This window comes from Thermobia domestica, chromosome 12, assembly GCF_964235325.1.
Source record: "Thermobia domestica chromosome 12, izTheDome1.hap1.1, whole genome shotgun sequence".
In the NCBI taxonomy this organism is placed as follows: Eukaryota; Metazoa; Arthropoda; class Insecta; order Zygentoma; family Lepismatidae; genus Thermobia; species Thermobia domestica.
This window is the reverse complement of record NC_137465.1, coordinates 201,631,130-201,656,281: the sequence shown is the minus strand read 5'-3', so window position 1 is coordinate 201,656,281 and position 25,152 is coordinate 201,631,130. Positions and strand designations below refer to the sequence as shown.

The following is a 25,152-nucleotide window of genomic DNA, read 5'->3' as shown; positions in this document are numbered from 1 at the left end:
GCGAAAAAGTGATATTCTCTTAAAGTTTGAGAGTTCTAAGCTGGGCTCAATACAAAGGTTTTTCGTGTGTTAATATGGTAGTTATGAAAGTTAGTTAAGCTCTTAATAGTTATTTGCGTATATTGAAACCATGTATTTCATGTTTTATGTGTTAATAGTATTGTCTGGTAAAATGTTATTATTACCTAAAACCATTTTATTTGAACAAAAAATTGGGAACTTTAGGGCCACGGGGACCCGGTTAAATATTGTTTTAAAATCAACATATTTGACATGGCTTCATTTCGTACCAATGCACAACTTTCGATAACTACTCAATCCTGAATATCTGAAAAAAAAAATTTCGGCCCACCCTAATCCTCACGCACAGACGAGCAATTACACTTCATTAATTTTAACAAAATGGGTCCAAACTTTCCTAACCTTAAGCTAACCCGACCCTATCAGACTCTACTTATCCCTACCTTAGTCTATTCTACCTACCCTATTCTATCATACCCTTTAAGGCGGTCCTAAAATTGATAACTTTTAAATTTTCGTAGCTGTTATTATGCTATTTGTCAAAAACCTGTCGGATGACCAACTTCGGAATAAATACCGGTCTACTACTGCTAGTGCTCACATTTAAATGTGTATTTTCGGCTGCTAGCGAATGCAACAAAGTTGTCTGAAAATAAAACGTATTTAAATAGCACAAACTACTGTATATGAATGGCACTCACAAATCTAAAATGACATGCTCCCTCTTACAAGGTACATTCGCGAAGCACTCCCTTGGGATTCGCGTAAAATTGATTCAAATGCAAAGTTCTGCGCGGCCTAATGTGATTGTACTAATTTTAGCGGCCCATATCGGTAATTTGCATATTTATGGGCCTTCATATATCCGGAATTCAATCATACACTCTGACACAAAATTGCTTTTGGTTTATTTAGATGTAACTGGATATGAATGTGGGCATATGCAAAACAAATTGCATCAATACTGATTCTCTGACACATGTTACCCACCCATCCCGGCCGCCATCTTTGATCCACCATATTGAATTCAACTTACGGTTTTCTAAATAGGAATAGGGGCAAGTGATACATCAAATTCATATACAATTTTATCGGAAATTCGCTGGTGTAGTGAATTTTACCGTATCTTGTGCCGTTTGGAAGGTATTGGCATGTTAAACAAATATACGAACATATTTTAAATTCTCATTTTTGCTTCGCAGTGACTGCTAGGAAATTTCCTTCGAGATTCGCTTTTTTCATGTGTAGCTACAGCATATCTTAATTTTTGTGTGTAGCTACAGCATATCTTAATATCGGAAATGTATATATATATATTTTCATAACAGCGTGTTAAATTTGAAGTTAAACCCCGAAAAGCCCCTTTGCCTACGCCGCTTGTCTAGTGGCGAAAGCTGCGTGTATGTTCCTCGTCTTTAAACACACCGTAACGTATTAAGTTTCGCATACACCAAGCAACTCTAATATAAAAATAAAATGCTCCAAGTATTACATGTCCCAAATTGTAAAAGCAGCATATCAACACACTTATCATCTTCTGTCTCTCCGTCGTGCCAGTACATAATGCTTACCGTTCAACCCTCGGAAAATATGGAAATTTTGGTGACATTGTAGAAAATATTTTCTTAGCATTACAAGGGAAATTGAGAAATTATACAATTATTATCAAACAAAAAAATAATTTTTGAGAAAAATGGAAAAAGTAACTAATAAAAGGCTTGCACAAGATTTTTAGGAATGATCGAAAAATTGCGATCTTGCCAATAATTAATTTTTGGATTAGGGGTCACAAAATTTTTGAACTGACCCTAAATCGAGCTTTTGTATTTTTACGGAATAAGTACATCATATTGAGTTAAGTGATAGTTTGGATTTGGCTACACTGTATGTAGTTTTCCATATATAAGGCTTACAATAAAATTTTGATTGAAATATATTGGATCTTTTGGTGCATTTTTGGATCAGGGGCCACAAAACTTTTGAACAGCCCCTAAATCGAATTTTCTTATTTTTTTTGCGGAATAAGTACATCACACTGAATTAAGTGATAGTTTGGATTCGGCTACACAATATGTAATTCTTCAAATATAGGCCTAAGGCGTAGAAGGAAATTTTTGATTAAAATATATTGGATCTTTTGATCTAAAAATGGAAAGCATATTCGAAAACGGAAAAATTGTATGACCATACGCGAAATTTTAATGTGACAAGAAAAAATATATACCTGTACACTACAATTATATCTTCAAAATTGGGGGGATATACCACTTGGGGGGAGATGTTCTCCTCCTAACATGCCTGGATAAACAACTGAGTTAGTTAGACAGAACTTCTTATATGTATTGAGATTAAATAACGCAGAACACTCACTGAAGGTCTTCTATCCAGGTGATTTAAACCACACTTATATTAAATCCATTGTGGTTAGTATATAGAGAACAATTAGACAGCTTAGAGTCATAATAGTAAACAATCTTATACAATGTCAACGAAATAGGTAGTTTACTTACATGAAGATATGAATTTGATCACACCAAGGATATTCTCAGGTTGCGAGACAAACACTAAAGAACTTCCTAACAGCAGCGAAGCGGTTCTTTTATATTTCTGATGATTTGTTATTATGACATTCACCTCTTGTGCGTTAAGATTGACAAAATTACTCTCTTATAAGGTTGTTTCTCTCCGTTTTAAAATTTAGAATAAAACCGGATCAAATAAGAAGGAAACTAAGTGTATTGTTTACCATCCGCCCTTTGCCTGTCCGACAAGACATAGACGGTACCCTTGAAAACTACGTCATATATGTATACGAAAATATGAGAAAAATAACATTAAAAAAAAAAAAAACAAAAAAAACCTTTTTGTTTACAAGGTTTCATTAATAGCGTGAATGATAGATTGTGATTAGGTTCTCAACACGAAATCATTACGTAAGGTCATTTTCAAGTTCTGTGGTTGAATCACGAATCCTCAAGCCACAAAACGTCATCAAAGGAACTGGAATAATTAATGACGTCATTTGAACTTCACGTATCTTTGTTTTATTTTTAAAAAAAAAAAAAAAAGAAAGATAGAAAGAAAGAAAGACCCGCGACCATGTTGACAGAAAAGTGACGAAGCAAGATAACAAAGAAAACTCTACTCAGTGCTCAGCAAATAAACTCCAGCAGTGCCACGATGGTTCAGTGGTAGAGTGTTTACCTCTAATTTACGGGGTAATTGGTTAGATCCTAGCTCGCAACAAGTGAATTTCGTGGTGGACAAATATCGGGTGTGTGGGTTTTCTCGGGGTTCTTCCGTTTCCTCCCACTTTCTTCATTCCACCATTTCATTAATTTTTCATCATCACTGCAGGCATAATCGTGGGACGTAAAGATTTCATTTCATGAACGGCAGCATCAACTCTTGTAGGCTGCTCATCCCCGTAAGTGTACTCTTTTCACATATTTTGATATGCTTCGCCACTCAAAGTGAGAAATACTATTGTCAAACTCTTGAGTAAGAGAGTCAGAGTTAATTTGTTCAAAGAGATGAACGGACATCCGACCTAATGTTGTTTTATCTTGAAAGTATATTATGCCTGTGAAAATTAAATGGAAGCGAAACTTTCAGTGTAACGTCCAATGATTATCATTTAGGCTGAGGCATCGATGATTAAGGCAAGCGAATGATGGTGAAAAAATTAGTGAACTGAAAATGTAGTGAGTACCCCTGGAAAACACACAGACAGAATGTTGTCCACCACAAAGTTACTTGACTGAGGATTGAACCATTGACTCCGCGCACCAAATGTAAGTGCTTTACTGCCGAGCCACCATGCCGTGTCTGTGGTAATGGATTGGCGAAAAGTTAAAAGAGAAAAGAGAAAATTTGTAAATAATGTGAATGAAGATGTGCCATTGTTGGATGGAGAGTTCTAGCCAAGAGGTCATTTAGGTGTTGATGCAAATGTGTAAAAGTTTTTAATGGGCACAGGGTTCGAAGTTTAAGTCATGTACACTCATGTCCAAAATTATTGTCGCGTGTCTATAAATATGTTGTTCTAGGAATATAATTCGATAACGAATTCGTCCCGGTATTTCTCATAATGTTAGCATGTGTGTACTCGGCAAAGATATGTATGTGCCAAATTTCATGTCAAAAGAGCAGTAAATAAGAACAATAAAACGAAAATAAGATTTTCTTGTCCATTTAGCAACATTTTATTTTACTCATTCTAATTTTCATATTTATAATTCTTTTCCTATGAAATTTATCACAAATATATATTTCCCGATTATACACATAGTATCAGTATTAAAAACACCCTGCAAAATCATTATTTATTTATATTCTTAGAAGAAGACAGTTATAGATATGCAACAATAATTTTGGACATGAGTGTACCACACATTTCAGATTTATTTATTTATTTTATTACTTTTTTGCTTCATTTTATTTTTATTTTTAGTGCTTTCTTAAAAATGTTTAAAGGGGAAAGAGAAAGGATATGTTCTTGAAAAGCTAAAGAAGTTTTTGCATTTATGCAATAATCTGGAAATGATGCTGAAAAAAAAGAAGCTTTTTATTTTTACTTCCTCGCTGTACTGAGTTTGTTGAAATCGTGTCTGTTATGGTTTCCAAGGTTGGCCAGTCTGTGTAACTGATCTTTATCCAGGTCATATGTGTTGTAACTTCTCCGAATCTAGTACCTGTTGGCTCTTACACGATCCTCTACATTTTTCGTGTTGAGTAAAACATGTCCGTACAGAAGTAATGATTTAATTGTTATGTTGCAAAGGTAGCATTTATTTTTGGAATCCATACATGTGCTTCAGGACAGAGTGAATAGAGCCGCAGTGGCTCTCATACATGTAGCTTCTTCCTTGCCCGTGATGTGTGTTTAAATCAGAGATGTGCGTCTACGCGTAAAAAACGATAGTTTACGTTTACGTGTCAATTATGCGTAGACAATGTAAACAACGTAGACTATGTAGAATATGTCAACAACACGTAATTTAATATGGCATCGTGGACAATAAAGGGACTTTATTTTGTCGTTACCTTGCGAAATTGCGTACAAAATAAAATGCCTAGACCAGCGAAAAGTAACTTTCGAATACTTAGTTTCGTCTTGATGAAGGAAAATGAAAAATATTATGCATTTTGTAAAATATGCAAGAAAAAATTGGCAAATACAGCATATTCAAGACTGAAAGCCCACAGGTGAGAATTAGTTTTGTAAATTTCATTATAAAAGCAGTGCTTGAAAATCTAAGGAAGGGGTATGTGCAGAGCAGAGTAAACATACAGATTAGATAATTCCCTCTACTTTTTATGTTAGTCGTTTCCCTAATCTTTCGCTGCACCGAAGCAAAACAACTGAATGAGGAAATATGAACAAACGAGCAACGAAATTGTTCCTTACATTTGATAGTGGTTGTCTACATAGTCTACACGGGAAAAGGTGTAATGTAGATTACGTATAGATTACAGTAGACAATCGCGTAGACGTAAAATTATAGTTTACGGCACATCACTGGTTCATTTACTGTTTGTTTTTAGTCCAAAGTCTTTCCCAGGTTTTTGGCTGTTTTAAATGGTCTGATGTCGTGTTCATTAATTTTAATGAAACCCTTGATTGAAACGTGTTTTTCTTGTTTCAATTAAACAGGTTTTATAGATTTTTTTTTTTAAAGTTGATAACTGGTTTAATGTTTCAAATATTGTTTCCTTCATCTGTAACATTTCAATGCCGCACTCCACGTCACGTCATATTTGTCCTTCCCTCCTACTGGCTATAATTAATGTCTTCTTCAGGAAATGTTGACTAAGATTAGTATCTTGGACATTTCCGAAATACATCAGTCACGTATGAAATGCGAAGGCTACGTTGCAGGAACATTTGATTCGGATGAAACATTTCATTTCGAATAGTATAGTGCAGGGGAGCAGCCGTTTGCCTTTAATCGAAAATTAAATGAAATCAAATCTTTTAAGTTTTACGTCCCACGATTATGCAGACTTGGTTAAAGAAGATGGTGATGATGAGAAATGATTGAAATGGTGAAATGAAGAAAGTGAGAGGAAACGGGAGATCCCCGAGATAACCCACGCACACAATTTTTGTCCACCACAAAAGCTCACTTGGCACGAGCTTAGATCGAACCAAGGACCCCATGCATCAGAGGTTAATGATCTACGATTGAGCCACCGCTGCCTCTGCCTTTAATGAAGTAAAGGTACAATTGCTCTTATTAAGTTACATGTTTGACGATATTCGTTGAATTAATTTTAAAATTATTTAATCATTATGTTTTAAATTTTTAAAGGTTCACTAATATTAATGCATTACCAATAATAATGTGTGTCAAAAATTTTCAGCTAAATTGGTTTATTAAAGCCAAGTTGCACCTAAACTTTCGGAAATGAGCGTAGCACGCCTGAAATTTGTAACGTAATCAAATATGGTGACTTGTGTGGAGGTTTATAAATAAAATAATCAATCCAGGTATAACTGAGAAACGTATAGACCTCACTTTATACAACAGTGCATTACTGAACTGGCCTTTTAATTGTAATGCCGCAAGTCTTAACTGAATCAAATAATATAACAAGAGCTTTTAAAGGCGCAAGTCTTAACTGAATCAAATAATGCAACAAGAGCTTTTAATGGCGCAAGTCTTAACTGAATCAAATAATGCCACAAGAACTTTTAATGGCGCAAGTCTTAACTAAATAAAATAATGCAACAAGAGCTTTTAATGGCGCAAGTCTTAACTGAATCAAATAATGCAACAAGAGCTTTTAATGGCGCAAGTCTTAACTGAATCAAATAATGCAACAAGAGCTTTTAATGGTGCAAGTCTTAACTGAATCAAATAATGTAACAAGAGCTTTTAATGGCGCAAGTCTTAACTGAATCAAATAATGCAACAAGAGCTTTTAATGGCGCAAGTCTTAACTGAATCAAATAATGCAACACAAGCTTTTAATGGCGCAAGTCTTAACTGAATCAAATCATGCAACAAGAGCTTTTAATGGCGCAAGTCTTAACTGAATCAAATAATGCAACAAGAGCTTTTAATGGCGCAAGTCTTAACTGAATCAAATAATGCAACAAGAGTTTTAATGGCGCAAGTCTTAACTGAATCAAATAATGCAACACGAGCTTTTAATGGCGCAAGTCTTAACTGAATCAAAAAATGCAACAAGAGCTTTTAATGGCGCAAGTCTTAACTGAATCAAATAATGCAACAAGAGCTTTTAAATGCGCAAATCTTAACTGAATCAAATAATGCAACAAGAGCTTTTAAATGCGCAAGTCTTAACTGAATCTAATAATGCAACAAGAGCTTTTAAATGCGCAAATCTTAACTGAATCAAATAATGCAACAAGAGCTTTTAAATGCGCAAGTCTTAACTGAATCAAATAATGCAACAAGAGCTTTTAATGGCGCAAGTCTTAACTGAATCAAATAATGCAACAAGAGCTTTTAATGGCGCAAGTCTTAACTGAATCAAATAATGCAACAAGAGCTTTTAATGGCGCAAGTCTTAACTGAATCAAATAATGCAACAAGAGCTTTTAATGGCGCAAGTCTTAACTGAATCAAATAATGCAACAAGAGCTTTTAATGGCGCAAGTCTTAACTGAATCAAATAATGCAACAAGAGGCTTGAGGTTTCCGTAACTCCAAATGGAAACATAGATACATATATTTATTGACTACTGGTGGCAATGCTGCAGGTAGTGACAATCAGGAACGTGCGCAGGGGGTGGGTCCTGCGGGTCCTGCCCCAACCGAAATTTAATATAAAATACCCTCATATTGATTTTGGGCCTCCCCGAAATAAATTCCTGCGTATGCTACTGGAATGTGTTTTGTTGTTCATCTTTGCTCATTTTGAATGAGTGTGTCACTAGACTATCAATGGTTTGACTAGCAAAGATTTAACCAAAGTTCTCTTTATAACAAGACAACTGCAGTTATTTTTAGGTTAAGTAAGTCAGTTGAGATACAGTTAGGTTAGAAACCTAAGAACATTAGAAATATAATACATATGTTAGTGCTACCACACATCCAGGTTTTCCCGGACATATCCTCTTTTTGGATAGCGCAATTTGTGTACGGACGGCTTTTCTTTGTCGATAAAAATTACATTAATTGAATACTGTTGTCATTATCATATAAACCAAATATAATTCTCCATGCAGAAAGGGTTCAGTCATTGATTCAAGCTCATTCTGCGTAGATTAATCAAAGTTTCCATCGGTTTATAAAATGTTAGATCAATGAAACTGAAGCCCTTTATGCAAGAAACTCAGATGTCGTGAATAGGAACAACAATTCGTTGTTAACTCAATTTCGCCGTTTTAGTGACTGAAGCCCCTTGTGCATAGACTAATTCAAGTAGATTATCCAAGGTACTTCAGTATAGTACAGCTAATATAAAATACTTTTTAGTTGTTTCTCCAAGCTTGTTGACTTTACAATGAGAGCTAACTCTTTGTATTCACAAAGTAACTTCATTTTTGATAGAACTAATTTTAAGATGTTTTATTACATATTTTTTAGTTTAACGTCCCACTATTATGCCAAGAGGCTAAGGGAGAGAGTGATGATGAGATGGATAATAATGGTGGAATGATGAAAGTGGGAGAAAATGGATAAACCCCGAGAAAGCTCACGCATATGGTGTTTGTTTACCACGAAGTTCACTGGGAAACTGTTTTATTGCTTACCTATTGTTTACTCCAATCTTTTCCAGGGGCCGCGGTGGCTCAGTGGTAGAGCGTTCACCTCTGGTGCTGGGGGTTCCGGGTTCAATCCCAGCCTCCGCCAAGTGAACTTTGTGGTGGACAAACACCGTGTGCGTGGGTTTTCTCGGGGTTCTCCCGTTTCCTCCCACTTTCTTCATTCCACCATTTCATTCATCTCTCTTCATCACCGTCTCCTTTAGCCTAACCGGCATAATCGTGGGACGTAAAACTCAAAGATTTCATTTCATTTCATTATTTCCAATTTTTTAAACGACGAGAGAAGTACGTTTTTAAATCCGAGACGAGACAAGAAAAAATACAACTCTCGTCTCGCTTTCGAGACAAGACAAAAAGTTCAAAAAATCTCGTGACCAACACTAGTTTAGTCAACACTAGATCGCAAACGCTGTTTTAATGTTGCATGGTTCATGGTATTCAGTGGCGTATTTACGATTTTATTTCGGGAGGGGCTTTGCTAACTTTCGGGGGGGGGGCTTTGCCGGAAAATGTGAAAATTCTGCAAGATATTTCATATACTTTACTATAGTAAGTAAGATTTCGGGGGGAGGCTTAAGCCCGGAAGCCACCCCTCTAAATACGCCACTGATGGCATTTATGGTATAAACAGATAAAATGATTGAACGAAGATGCTGAAATGCATTTATCAACATCTAAAAATATGTAACTTATTAAGCAAAAGAAAAAAATGCAGATAGTATTGTGGATGAGGTGATAAATAAGATTTTCTCGTATCGTATCGTAAATTTTTTGTATAATTCTGGTTTCCTATTGATTCTCGGGAGTTTTCCTCAAAATTTTTTTCTCGTCTGATTTTGTAAATTTACGTACAAAATTTATGGCCTGATATTTTCTTAATTTCATCCACAAGTTATCAGAATTCTTCCACAATTCACGAGAGATCCACTCAGAGTGTGATGTAACAACATTTAAACAATATTTATTATTTGAATATATTGTGTAATGACTTATATACGTGGGATGACTGAAAAATTCTCGGCCTACCCAGGACTAGGATACGTTCTCGGCCTACCTTCTAGCAAATATCCTTCTAGCAACTAATAATATGTATTCTTGCTGGCTTACATACTAAATTTCACGTTAACATCTGTTTGTTTGTTTCAGATATTGTAGATTGAAATTGCCAACGTGACCACATTTTTAAAAAAATGGATGAAGCGAGGAAACTTGCGGTCATCCAGTATCTGCTGAAAAAAGGTATGAGTATACAGGAGATCGACAATGACATGGCGCAAAACATTAGGGGAGGATGCCCCTTCCTATTCTACTGTTAAAAAGTGGAAGCACCCTTCCTCCCCACCACACCACAAGTTCAAATCAACCTCATCAGCTGGAAAGGTGATGGTCTCTCTCTCTCTCTCATTTTTTTTTTTTGATTCGCGGGGCATTATTCTGGCTTAGTACGTCAAGAATGGCGAAACAGTGAACAGAGCATATTATGCTAATCAACTGAAGCGTTTAAGGAGTGCAATCAAATTGAATCGCCCAGGAATATTGACAAAACATATCCTCTTTCATCAGGGCAATGCACCCTCACACACATCCACCATTCCAATGTCTGCTATTAAGCCCTGTGGCTTCGAGCTGGTTTCACATCCAACTTATTCCCCCGATTTGGTTCCCTCAGACTTCCATCTTTTTCATAACCATAATAAAAACATCTAGCAGATATCTACTTTTCATCAGACGACGTCATGGCTGCGATGCAGAGCTTTCTTGACATGCAGGAAGAAACCGAAGGAATTTATGGCCTTGCAGCACCGGTGGAAAAAGTCTGTGGCCCTAAAAGGGGACTATGCCGAAAAATAACCATAAACATTTGGGATACTGACAATCTTTATTGGGTAGACCGAGAACTTTTTAGTCGCCCCACGTATTTTTAAACGTTGATAAATTCTCTTAATTGTGTTCGCACAATCATGTTATTAAATTTATACAAGATGTTAAGAACAAATAATAATAATAAAAACACTAGGTCTACTTGTTTGATAATAATATACAGTGTGCTGATCGCCATGGGACTGTATACCTACTTTTGGGCCACCCTGTATAATTTATTTCACTATAAATGATTGAATACTAAAACATAGCTTGAAGTGTAAGACTTGAATTAACTAGACTTGCCCAATAAATGCGAGAAATTTCTCGTTTGCATTCCTTTCTCGAAAATAGAATGAGAATTACGATGGTTGTCGCCTCGTCTCGAACTTGAAAACGCAATTTACGACTTGTGGCTAACATTTATTACATAAAATACTCCAATACTAAACGTGGTTTAAATGTTGTTATATCACACTCTTCGTGAATCTTTCGTGACGTACACATTTCCAAAGCGAGACGAAACGAGAAAACTTTTGTCAAAATCGAGACGGGACAAGAAAGAATTATTAGAGAGCCGGGACAAGATGACAAAACAAAAAAAAAAAAAAAAGCCTTCTTTCTCGTTCTGTTTCGTCCACTGGCTAACATTGATTCTACTTTCTTCTTGGAAGCACGGTGGCTCAGTGGTAGAGCTGTTACCTCTGGTGAATGGGGTCCCTGGTTTGATCCCCGGCTAAGTAAGTTTGTGGTGCACAACATTGTGTCTGTGGGTTTTCTCTGGGTCCTCCCACATTAACATTCCACCAATTCTTCCATCATGATTCACTTGTTTTAATCATCGTCTCTAAAGGGCATAATTGTGGAACGTTATACTGTATGAGAGTTGATTCTACAACTTAATATGCGATACGAACCTCATGAGGTCCAACCGAGAATCGAACCCATATGCTAAGCATGTAGTTACGAGCAAATTAGTAACACAACTCGTAAAAGTACATTCTTCTTCTCCTCATTATTATTATTATTATTATTATTATTATTATTATTATTATTATTATTATTATTATTATTATTATTATTATCCTTAGTAGCAAAGACAACTTGCAAACCATTTGCTGTAAGCTTGCATTGGAAGACGGCAAGCTTGCATTCGGCTTGATTGGGAAGCGTGCAAGCATGCCGCAACCTGGATTCCAGTAACGCGCCAATTGGCCAAAAGTTTTCTTGTTTATTATTATTATTATTGACGAACTTATCTTTAGTTATATGATCTTTCTGTTTCTTTCTGCTTTATTCATATTTTCGTAATGACTTGTATCAGTTTTTTGTCCGTAGAGGGTCACCCAACACCGTTAAGCCTGGGGCTAGGCCTTTAGATAATAAATCCGAGCCCCTAAGACTTCGCAAAGAAGGATTACGCGAAGCAAGGGACCCGCTTCATTGTGTTGCTCGATTAACAATGCGAGCTCCTTCGTGGCTAAGCGGTTAGCGCACGCTCTTTTGACGTGGAAGACCCAGGTTCGATTCCCGACTGGAGCTCATGTGGTTCAGATTCCACGTTAATCACTAGGTCCACGTCTCGCATAACCTCGCTGCTGAAAGGATCGTTAAAATCTACTCAAAACGATTAACAATGATTTTTTAAAGGTATTCCTGTGCTTGTGTAGATACAATCTGAATATTCGTTTCCTGTGTATGTAAAAATCTTAACTGTTTATTACGTGAGAACAAATAAATTACTTACTTCATTACGCCATACGATACGTCCAGTGGAGTGAAGAAAGCAGCAAGAACTTCCTCCTCCATGGGAAGTGGAACAGCGACCGTTCTTCATACAGCCAGAAGGAAAGATGCTTTCTTTCGCTCTTGAAAAGTGAAAGCAAAACAACAAAGCACAGCACTCTGTTGTCAATGAAAGTGAAAGAAATGACAGTGTTTCAGACTTTTGCTTTTATTTATTACAATGCAAGTTCATCTCCAAGACTAGCATCCTCACTTGCAGTAACGTAGCTAAGATTATTTTTAGAGATGGCCAGTGAAGGGGACATTTGTTGTTATACAATGCATATATAGGGTGTTTCCAAACAACACCAACAACGTTTAGGAGGTGATACCTGACACCAAGATAAGATGAAAAGTACAGACCAACGTGGGGGCTCAAATGCTTCCTTTCTTAGTTATAGGCTGCCGAAAACATAAAAAAAATGAACTTCAAAGGTCCATAGCTGCAATATTATGAGACCTACCGTAGTCGGGTCAAGACTTTATTCAGGATTCTGAAACATTTTTTTTTATAGGGCACAAATTAGCTCTTAAGTGTAGTCTCGACCCCAATACGGTAGGTCCCATAATTTTGAAGCTATGGACTTTTAAAGTTCATTATTTCATATTTTCGGCACTCTATAACTCCGAAAGAAAGCATTTGCGCACCCAGTTTGCTCTGTACTTTTTGTCTTATCTTGGTGTCAGGAACTAACTCCCAAACGTTGTCGGTGTAGTTTTGAAACACCCTGTGTATATATAAAAGAATCACAATATAGCAACGACCATTGTACCTCACTCCTGCTTATTTCAAAATTTGGTACTCTTTTAGAATCAGAGTAATTGCAAGTTCATTAAAAAAAAAAAAAAACGGTAAACCGACCGAATATCAACATTAGCGGACCTAGAAGGTAAAAACTGGGGGGAGTGGCAGCCAGACCCACACTATAGCAGGTATATCATGAATTTATAATTTTTTATGGGCACTGCAGAAGTTTTCAACTTAAGTCTCTCCTGAAGGATATTATGGCTATATTGGACGTTGATATTGTGGACCTCAAGTATCGTTTTACACGTTAGAAAAACTGAAAACTGTAATTGGAACTATATTTAATGTTTCAAAAATTTTCCAATAAAGAATAAATGGCAACGTTTACTGTAAACTTTTAACATATATATAAGTAATAGCTTCAATTCTTTTGTCGTTGAAAAAACTGTGAGGCTAGGCCTCGGACTGGATCCGCCACTGAATATCAGATACTTTTAGAACGACTATGAGAAACCTACTGAAAATTATCACAAAATACATAATTCTTGGAAATGTCATTGCTTAATCATTCACCTTTCCCCTAACGCGATATAATCCTTCCGTGATGAACTTGTTTGTTTTTTCAGAAAAAAAAAGAAAGAAAAACGAAAAAGAAAAAAAGAAGTCGAAGATAAGCAAATAAATTAAGGAGTTAAAAAAATCCGTTTAATATCAAGAGGTTCCGTTTGGAACCGCTTTCGGCTGTTTTGAAACCGGTTCATAGGATGATAACCAATGATGACGACGCCAGGACCTATTTCTCATCACATATCAACACCCTGTATAGAAATGACTCCCTCTTCAGACGAAACAGCAAAGACACAGGTGTCTGCTCGCGTTGCAGTAGTATGGGCCTGACTTTAGGACACTTTTTGGCCCCTGGGTCCCTGCCTCAGGACCCATGGTCTCTGGCCGGGGTCAATGACCTAGGGGTACCATGGCCCACCCCCTAAAAATTTGGCAGGTGTACATAGGACCACCCCCAGGACCCATGGTCCCTGGCCCGGGTCAATGACCTAGGGGTACTTAGGACCACCCCCTCTAGAATTTGGCAGGGGTACATAGGAACCCCCCCTTAAATTTTGGAAATTGCCAAATCTAAAAATTTGGTGTGGTAGCCTAGGACCATAGTATGTACCTCTATTAGTATTGGGGGTCTATGTCGTTTCCTTTCATGGGTAAAAAATTGCCAAAAATTTAAATTTCGGAGGTTTTTGACCTAATTTATCCCCTTTGATGGGGTATTATTATCATATATGGTTATATGAGCATATACAGGGGTTCATTACCTTTCATAAGACATGGGTATATTGGTGCACCCCTTTAAATTTTTGGGAGGTGTATTTTGGCCCACCCCTTTAATTTTGGAAATTGCCCAATTTAAACATTTTGGTACAATAGTATAGAACCCTAGTATGTATTACTATAAATTTGGGTGGTCCACTTCGTTCCCTTTTAGGGGTACAAAATTGCCAAATTTTAGTACAACCACATGTTTGGTTTTTGGCTCATTTTATTCCCTTGGATGAGGTCCTATTACCTTATATAGTTATATGGATGTATACAGGTGTTTATTTCCTATTGTAAGACATAAGTACATTTGTGCACCCCAGGGAATGGTACCTTGGCCCGCCCCTTAAATTTTGGAAATTGCCAAATCTAAAAATTTGGTATGGTAGCCTAGGACCACAGTATGTACCTCTACTAGTATTGGGTGTCTATGTCGTTCCCTTTCATGGGTAAAAAATTGCCAAAAATTCAAATTTCGGGGGGTTTTTTGACCTAATTTATCCTCTTGGATGAGGTGTTATTACCCTATATGGATATATGTGCATATACAGGGTCAATTACCTTTCATAAGACATGGGTATATTTGTGCACCCCTTTAAAAATTTGGGAGGAGTACCTTGGCCCACCCCTTAAATTTTGGAAATCGTCCAATTTAAACATTTGGTATAATAGTATAAAACCCTAATATAGATCACTATAAATTTGGGTGGTTTACCTCGTTCCCTTTTAGGGGTATAAAATTGCCAAAATATAAACGTAAGCAATACGTTGTACCACGTGTTTGGTTTTGACCTAATTTATTTTCCTTGGATGAGATCCTATTACCTTATATGGTTATATGGCCATGTATAGGAGTCCATTCCCTATTATGAAACATAAGTACATATGTGCACCCCAGGGAATGGTACCTTGGCCCGCCCCTTAAGTTTTAGAAATTGCCAAATTTAAACATTTGGTATCATAGTACTGGACCCTAATATATATTACTACAAATTTGGGTGGTCCACCTCGTTCCCTTTTAGAGGGCCATTTTGTTCCGCTTTAGGGGTGAACATGGATACAGTGGTCCACCTCGTTCTCTTTTAGGGGGCATTTTTGTTCCGCTTTAGGGGTGAACATGGATACCTTGGAATCGTCCCGAGTTTGATTCTTGGAAATGTTGAATTTAACGTCCCCGCGAAAACGGTGAGAAATGATAGGACGAAACATGAACTTACTTGACTGAGGATTGAAGCAGGGACCTCATACAGTAGAGACAAGCGCTAAGCGACCGTACACGTGTGTTGATTACTATGCAATGGTCCGGAGTTTGATTCTTGGTGCTAGTGTTAGAAAAATTTAACGTCCCACTTGAAACGATGATGAGAAATGAGAAAACATCATAAACTTACTTGCTTGCGGATTGAAGCAGAGACCTCACACATCAGAAAAAAAAAACGCTGAGCCACCATGCCAACTTCAGTGCGAGCAATTTCACGTATGAAAAGAACATGGACAGATTATGTTACATTACTACACATTTCTGCTCGTTGTTAAGCATAGAAGTTTGTTATTGTGAAATTGCAGAATCTGCTTATACTACATCAGCATTTTTTCTCAGCTGACGGACTTTTAAAGCTCAACTTTACATTTATGTCAAAGACAGTTTCGTAACATATCGATGAGCGTTACATTTTTTCAATCAAGTTTAAGAAAACTGAATCACATTTTAGATGTATAATTTGAATGTCGTAAGAAACTAACGAGTCAACGGTATGATGTCATGATCAAAATTGCGATACTAGATGTCGTAACGATTGATGTGTAAGGAGAAAAACGTGAATAATGTCACAACCAATCAGATTGTTTCTTACATCACGTTTCGGCTCATGATACATGATGAAAGCTGTGTTTTCATTGGGTCTCCGTGATGTCATTGATTCATTTCCTCATTTCTGATTGGCTGATAGTGTTGTCACTTTATAGTTGAACACGTTTTAGATCTAAATAAAATTCTTAATTTCATTTTCAAGTCCTACTTTCACGAAGATCGTGAATGAACGAAGGTGTACCTCTAGTGACAGCGTGACTTTGCTCCGTTCCTTGAATTTGAGGTAAGTATCAACCGCGTTTTCTTAATATCAATGGAGTGCTTTTGCATGAGGTTAACATTGTTATCACTGTTTTTATTTTAGCATGAAATATTTAGCAAATGGAAGAATAACCCTCACTTACTTGACCGGGAATCCCACACATTAGAAGTAAGCACAAGAAATTTATTGATTTTGGTTTAGCGTCCCTTCAGTAGTGAGGCTAGGAGTACAGCTTAATGTTGAATTTGAGCGCATACTGGGTGTTGAACCGGGCCACATCCCACACATTAGAAGTAAGCACGAGAAATTTGTTGATTTTGGTTTTAGCGTCCCTTCAGTAGTGGGTCTAGGAATACAGCTTAATGTTGAATCTGAGTGCATACTGGGTGTTGAACCCGGGCCAGAGGTGCGTAACGCTAACCACTTAGCTCAGTTTCTGAAAGTTACCATTAACGTAAACAAAGAAACTACGCACGAATTTGTTCCCTACAACGTGAGACGTGGACCTACAGTTTAATGTGGGATCTGATCTCCCGCCGAGAATCGAATTCGAGTCTTTCTTGCCTTAGCTTGAAAAAAGCAAGCGCATGAGATTTTGTTTTTCGTTTCATGTTCGTCATACGTTTAAAGTTCAGTGTCAGAGGAAAAAAATGCTTACTACAATGATTCTCTTAGCACGCTTAAAAAACAATTTCATTCATTCTTTTTATCACTACAGAAAGTTAGGTCAGTTACATGTTGGTCTCGGGTTTGATTTCCAGTATGACGACAATAAAAATTTTAACAGTAAAACTATTTGAGATATGATAATTCTTTTAGGATTGATCGTGTAGTCATTTTGATAACGTAGTGATCTCTGAATTCAATTTTAATTCGTGCTTTTTTTTCTCTTTTCGTTTTAGATATTTGTTATCTTTGCCTATTCCTTTTTGCTTACCTTACCTTTTTCCTATTTGAATATGGCTACTTCTGGCTTTACTGTCTTGCGAGAAATCAATAGACATTATCGGCGTTTTAATCTCGAAGGACGAATGCTGGAAATTCAAATTAATGCTCCGACCAGTGGCACCGATATTGTTGAATGGGTTCAGGCCTCTTTTCAACAGATGTTGGATTACTTATTGGAAAACGTCGAGGAATTATCGATGGTTGGATTATCGATTTTATCTCATGATGAGAAGAACAAACCGTTTTATTTATCTTTTCGGCGTGCAAGTAATTTGACACTGGAGACTTTATGGGCTTCCTTTGATCGCATACTTCAAAGTAACGATAGTTTTCTCATGAACGAACCGTTCATTGTACATTTTCATCATGTGGATGTGCCCCGTGGATTTGGATTGGTGCGTCGAGGTCTTTTATCAAACGACGAATTATTAAAGTGCAAGAAAGGCATTTTACGAGTAAAAAACACCGACAAGAAATGCTTGGCTTATGCGATTGTGATTGCTATTGGCCTAAAGAAATATAAAGATACAAATAAAAAAGTTTACGATCAATATCGCAAACAGCGCAAGTGTGTTGTTATTCCAGACGTACATGAACTTTTGTCCAGATCCTCAGTGAATTTAGATCATGGGGGATCCGTGGAAGAATTGCGACAATTGCAACGTTACTTGACAAATTATAAACTTACCGTATACACCAGTTTTTCAGGAGAAGATATTCTGTATGAAGGACCGGGTGGCGAAGACAAGATTCCAATCAATTTAATGTGCATCAATTCTCATTATGACATCATCACGTCATTAACGGCCGTTTTTTCTACCAACTATTACTGTGCTGCATGCCACAAAAAAATATGATCATCTTAATAGACACGTTAAGAATTGTTCGGCCATGTGTGAGAAATGTTTGCAAAAACCGCCATGCAGTAAGACCAATACGGAGAAGCAGTGCCTAGAATGCAATCGTGAATTTTATGGTGAAACATGCTATACAAATCATCTGACTGTACCATATCATAAAGGCCAACCAATATGCAAGATGGTAAAACAGTGTGCCAAATGTCTACGCATTTATTCGTTTGTCCGTACAGGGGAAAGAAAACATGATTGTACAGATTATTTTTGTAATGTGTGTCGTAAACACGTTACGTCTACTCACCAATGCTACATGAAGCCTGATACGACCCAATTAAAACCTGGAGTTCCATCAGTGTTACATGCCAAGAAGGCTATGATTGTCTTCTATGATATCGAAGCCACACAGGATACTTTCTTCGATGAAGACACGTTCATTCATAAGCCCAATTTACTGGTGGCCCAACAAGTATGTTACAACTGTGTTCAAGATGAAGATATACATCATCCGTGTGAAGTTTGTGGACAGCGAGAACATATTTTTCAAGATGATCCGATCAATGCCTTTCTTGCATATTTACGTCAACCACGACCCAACATCAAACTTATTGTATCTTTGGCACATAACTGTAAGGGATATGATGGTCATTTTATTCTTAAATCTTTAGTGGAAGAACATGAATTGAAACCTACCTTGATCTTGAACGGAGCAAAAATTTTAAGCATGAAAGTGAATCACTTATCGTTTATTGACTCCTTAAATTTCATGCCAATGGCTTTAAGTAAATTATCCAAGGCATTTCATTTACCAGCGACCAAGGGATATTTTCCACACTTTTTTAATACTGCTGCAAATCAAACGTATGTGGGAAAATTACCGGACATCCATTATTATGGTGCAGATGAAATGAAAGTGGATGAACGAGAAAAATTCATGACATGGTACAACGAACACCAGAACGATACGTTTATTTTCCAAGAAGAATTGGTGAACTATTGTGTCCAGGACGTCAACGTACTTCGATTGGCTTGTATATCTTTCATAACCACTTTTGAATAAGAAACTCACGTCAATCCTTTCCTGGAGACTATCACTTTGGCGAGTGCGTGCAATTTAGTATTTCGACGAAATTTCTTAAAACCTAATACTATTAGCATTCTTCCTGCACGAGGATACCGTCACAGAAACAATCAGTCACGGATTGCTTTGCAGTGGCTTGCCTACATGGAAGAAAAAGAGGGTCATTCAATTCTGCACGCTGCGAGAGGAAAAGAAGTTTATGTTGCTGGTTTTCATCTGGACGGCTACTACAAAGATCCCGACACTAAAGAGGAACACGTGTATGAATTTGAAGGCTGTAGATTCCATGGCTGTCCTCTATGTGTCCCTACAGGCCGTGATCAACCCATTTATGAGAGCTCCGAAGAAACAATGAACTATCGCTACGAAAGAACACAGCGTAAAATGAAATTATTACGATCCATGGGATATAAAGTACATGAAATGTGGGAATGTGAATTTCGTCAAGTGTTAAAATCCAATCCAGCATTGGCCTCTTCTTTAAGCACACATCCTTATACTAATAAGACACCATTAAATCCAAGAGACAGTTTCTATGGTGGCCGTGTTAATGCCATTAAATTGTATCACGTCGCAAATGAAAATGAAGGCGAAGAAATAAAATTCTTGGATATCGTTTCCCTGTATCCTTATGTGAATAAATGTGGACGGTATCCAATAGGGCATCCACGAATATATCTACAGGGAGATCCAGAAATGCCCGACATTCAAGATGTTAACGGATTGGTCAAGTTGAAGATTTTGCCTAGCAGAAATGTGTTTCATCCAGTGCTGCCATTTCGCTCAAATAAGAAGTTGTTGTTTCCACTTTGTGCTGCCTGTGCCACAGCATTAAATCAAGATTCTGAATGTACACATTCCGACAGTGAACGAAGTCTAACAGGAACATGGGTGTCCTATGAAATTCAAAAAGCCATTGAACTTGGGTATCAAGTCATTGAAATTTACGAAATTTGGGATTACGACATCACCGTATATGATCCAGAAACCAAAACTGGCGGATTATTCAGCGAATATATTAACACATTTTTGAAATCTACGCTGGAAGCTTCTGGTTGGCCTGCCAATTGCGTCACCGAAGAAGAAAAGCAGCAGTATATTCAAGTGGTACAACAACGTGAAGGCATAACTTTGGATGCAGCAAATATAATGACAAATTCAGCACGTCGTAGTCTTGCAAAACTCTGTTTGAATGCCTTCTGGGGACGACTCGCTATAAGAGACAATTTCAGCCAAACGACCATCATTAACGACCCCAAAGAACTGTATCAGAAATTAACTGCTCCAGACATAAAAGTCAACCAAATTTTACCTGTTAACGATTCGTTGTTATACCTTTATTGGCAGTATGAAGATGATGTTCCAGTACAAAATCACAATGCTAATGTTGTCCTTGGAGCATTTACAACGTGTCAAGCTCGTCTGGAACTCTACAAATATTTAGAACTGCTGCAAGAAAGAGTACTATATTTCGATACAGATTCCGTGATATTCACGCAGCGAGCATCACAGACCACAATAGAACCAGAAGTATTTCTTGGTTCAATGTCAAATGAACTGGAATCAATTGGACCAAAAGCATACATTAAAAAATTCGTGTCTGGTGGCCCAAAACAGTACGCCTTGGAAATCTACAACCCCGACACGAAATCAACCAGTTATGTATGCAAAATTCGTGGGTTTACACTCAATTATACTGCAAGTCAAAAGCTAAATTTTAATAGTCTAGAGCAAATGATCATAAATCAATCGAGTGAAAAAATCTCCATTAGCACGCCGCACAAAATTTACAGAACCCACGATCATCATCTTGTCACAAAACCTGAAGAAAAGAAGTACAGTTTCAACTATAAAAAACGCCGATTAATACCAGACACATACGAGACATTGCCCTATGGGTATAAAAAAGTCAGAACAGAATAACAGCCATATTTTCCCCTAATCCCACCAACATCACCTCCCAAAGAAGGGGCAAAGAATCAACGCAACACGGGACATGCTTCAACGATGCACGAACGGAGATAAAACTCAGATGACATCACCTTGCAGAAACCCGTGGAGAAAAAAAAAAGGAATTCAGGTACGTCACATTTGCTTTTCTTTTTCTCACCTCACTCTCTCTTGATCAGTTAGTTCGATGTTAATAATCTGTTTTTCTTCTTTCACAGGAAACAAAATAAATATTACCGTGTATATTCATATGTTTTATTTTCTCTTTACAGAATTTGTACCCGTCACGGACACGTCTTCCTTTGAAGAAAAAGAAATTCTGTATTCTATTTCACATGCTAAAATAAATGTACAAAAACATGATTCTGTGTTTTTATTTCACATCCTAAAATCAAATTCTTTTTCCTGTACTGCGATTTCAATTTCTTTTTTCTGAATCAGTTTACCGATAAAATAAGTCAATGTTTTGCGGAAAAAAAATCAAACTAAATTTTTGTTTCAGAAAATTTTTTGTGTACGAAAAAAAAACTGATTCAGAAAATTTTTTGTGTACGAAAAAAAAAATTTTCAGAAAAATTTTTTGTGTACGAAAACAAAATTCTGTTTCAGAAATTTTTTTGTGTGTACAAAACAAAAACTGTTTCAGAAATTTTTTTATGTACAAACAAAATTCTGTTTCAGAAAAAAATGTTATGTACAAACAAAATTCTGTTTCAGAAAAAATTTTTGTGTGCAAAACAAAAATCAGTTTTCGTCACGAAACTGCTCCGACTAAATGAATCGATTCATTCTGATAGTGTTGGCAACACTGGAAAAATTTCGGTAAGTATCGCTCAGACCCTGAGTTACAGCGAACACAACTAGATTCGAACCAGCAACCTTAAATGTCTGATTCATCTCTAAATACAGCCAACTAAACAATAAGATTATGTGTATACGTCAATGCTTTGCACTGAGTCAACAAGGTTTTCTTCAAGGTCAAAAATCGCACACGAAGTAAAAAGATGACAACACAGATCTTCTATCTTTCTATATGAAACATAAACCTAGTATAAACTGCTCGCACTGAAATGTGTAATGTAACATAATCTGCTCGTCTTCTTTTCATACGCGAAACTGTTCGCACTGAATGGAGTACGGCGGCTCAGCGCTTCAATCCACAACGAAGTAAGTTCATGTTTCCTCCTATCATTTTTTCATCATCGTTTCAAGGGGACGTTAAACTCAACATTTCTTAAACTAACACAAAAAATCGAACTCGGGACCATGACATAGTAATCAACAAACTGAACTTCTCAATGGGCCATGGTGACTCAGCTCTTATTTCTGATGTGTGAGATCTCTGCTTCAATCCGCAAACAAGTAAGTTTATGATGTTTTCTCATTTCATCGTTTCAAGGGAACGTTAACATTTCCTGAAACTAGCACCAAGAATCAAACTCGGGACCATTGCATAGTAATCAACACACGTGTACGATGGCTCAGCGCTTGTCTCTAATGTATGAGGTCCCTGCTTCAATCCTCAGTCAAGTAAGTTCATGTTTCGTCCTATCATTTCTCACCGTTTTCGCGGGGACGTTAAATTCAACATTTCCAAGAATCAAACTCGGGACGATTGCAAGGTATCCATGTTCACCCCTAAAGCGGAACAAAATGGCCCTCTAAAAGGGAACGAGGTGGACCACCCAAATTTGTAGTAATATATATTAGGGTCCAGTACTATGATACCAAATGTTTAAATTTGGCAATTTCTAAAACTTAAGGGGCGGGCCAAGGTACCATTCCCGGGGGGTGCACATATGTACTTATGTTTCATAATAGGGAATGGACTCCTATACATGGCCATATAACCATATAAGGTAATAGGATCTCATCCAAGGAAAATAAATTAGGTCAAAACCAAACACGTGGTACAACGTATTGCTTACGTTTATATTTTGGCAATTTTATACCCCTAAAAGGGAACGAGGTAAACCACCCAAATTTATAGTGATCTATATTAGGGTTTTATACTATTATACCAAATGTTTAAATTGGACGATTTCCAAAATTTAAGGGGTGGGCCAAGGTACTCCTCCCAAATTTTTAAAGGGGTGCACAAATATACCCATGTCTTATGAAAGGTAATTGACCCTGTATATGCACATATATCCATATAGGGTAATAACACCTCATCCAAGAGGATAAATTAGGTCAAAAAACCCCCCGAAATTTGAATTTTTGGCAATTTTTTACCCATGAAAGGGAACGACATAGACACCCAATACTAGTAGAGGTACATACTGTGGTCCTAGGCTACCATACCAAATTTTTAGATTTGGCAATTTCCAAAATTTAAGGGGCGGGCCAAGGTACCATTCCCTGGGGTGCACAAATGTACTTATGTCTTACAATAGGAAATAAACACCTGTATACATCCATATAACTATATAAGGTAATAGGACCTCATCCAAGGGAATAAAATGAGCCAAAAACCAAACATGTGGTTGTACTAAAATTTGGCAATTTTGTACCCCTAAAAGGGAACGAAGTGGACCACCCAAATTTATAGTAATACATACTAGGGTTCTATACTATTGTACCAAAATGTTTAAATTGGGCAATTTCCAAAATTAAAGGGGTGGGCCAAAATACACCTCCCAAAAATTTAAAGGGGTGCACCAATATACCCATGTCTTATGAAAGGTAATGAACCCCTGTATATGCTCATATAACCATATATGATAATAATACCCCATCAAAGGGGATAAATTAGGTCAAAAACCTCCGAAATTTAAATTTTTGGCAATTTTTTACCCATGAAAGGAAACGACATAGACCCCCAATACTAATAGAGGTACATACTATGGTCCTAGGCTACCACACCAAATTTTTAGATTTGGCAATTTCCAAAATTTAAGGGGGGGTTCCTATGTACCCCTGCCAAATTCTAGAGGGGGTGGTCCTAAGTACCCCTAGGTCATTGACCCGGGCCAGGGACCATGGGTCCTGGGGGTGGTCCTATGTACACCTGCCAAATTTTTAGGGGGTGGGCCATGGTACCCCTAGGTCATTGACCCCGGCCAGGGACCATGGGTCCTGAGGCAGGGACCCAGGTGCCAAAAAGTGTCCTAAAGTCAGGCCCATACTACTGTTGCCTTCTTACCCGGAGTCAAATCATGTGGGACCCGTCGACCCCATTCTCAATTGATGGTGGTGCTGCTGAATGGTTTCTACACTCACACTGAACTGTAGTCCCAGTTCCTTACATGTCTGGCCACTATTACTTCAATTGCTGCCTGAAGATCTTCATTTTGTGCATGTGATAGTTTTCCGGCACGTGGTGCGTCTTCGAGTGTTTCGTCACCTTCCTTAAACTTGTTAAACCACCGCTGCACTGTCTGCGTAGTCATGATATCCTCACCGTCACCTGGCATGTCTTCCGCCCCGCTGTAGCGGCGTTTGACCCCAGTTTGAACTCGTACAGCATACAAGCCGTTATGACGCTCTGTGGAGGTTCCATGTTCACTCTGTCCTTACGCAAGTTCTTGGTGTAACTGAACTGCCACAACCATACCCATACCAACAACTTACCTCTGTCTTTCGCATTCAACTCACGGTGGGAGGGCTAATTGAACACATACCTCCACAAAAAGTGACAGAACTTTCTTGGTTACCTTTATATATGTAAGGTAACTCGTAACTCTAGGTAGGTCGTTCGAATTTATCTCACTAGTGGTGTATACCTGAATTTTAACATGCATATTTTTTTATTGCAATGT

At 37.4% G+C, this 25,152-nt stretch overlaps 2 protein-coding genes across 2 annotated transcripts in view; one reads left to right on the top strand and one right to left on the bottom strand.

Annotated features, from left to right (window-relative positions):
* LOC145666934 (retinol dehydrogenase 11-like) overlaps window positions 1-12,454 on the bottom strand; it is a 149,087-nt gene extending 136,633 nt beyond the window's left edge. Inside the window, exon 1 of the mRNA XM_081734539.1 lies at window positions 12,372-12,454. Within this exon, the coding sequence (XP_081590665.1) occupies window positions 12,372-12,433 (62 nt within the window). The 5' untranslated portion in view covers window positions 12,434-12,454. The remainder of the gene's footprint in view (window positions 1-12,371) is intronic.
* The window catches only part of LOC145666933 (retinol dehydrogenase 12-like), a 325,956-nt gene that overhangs the window by 50,251 nt on the left and 250,553 nt on the right, over window positions 1-25,152 (top strand). The window lies entirely within an intron of this gene.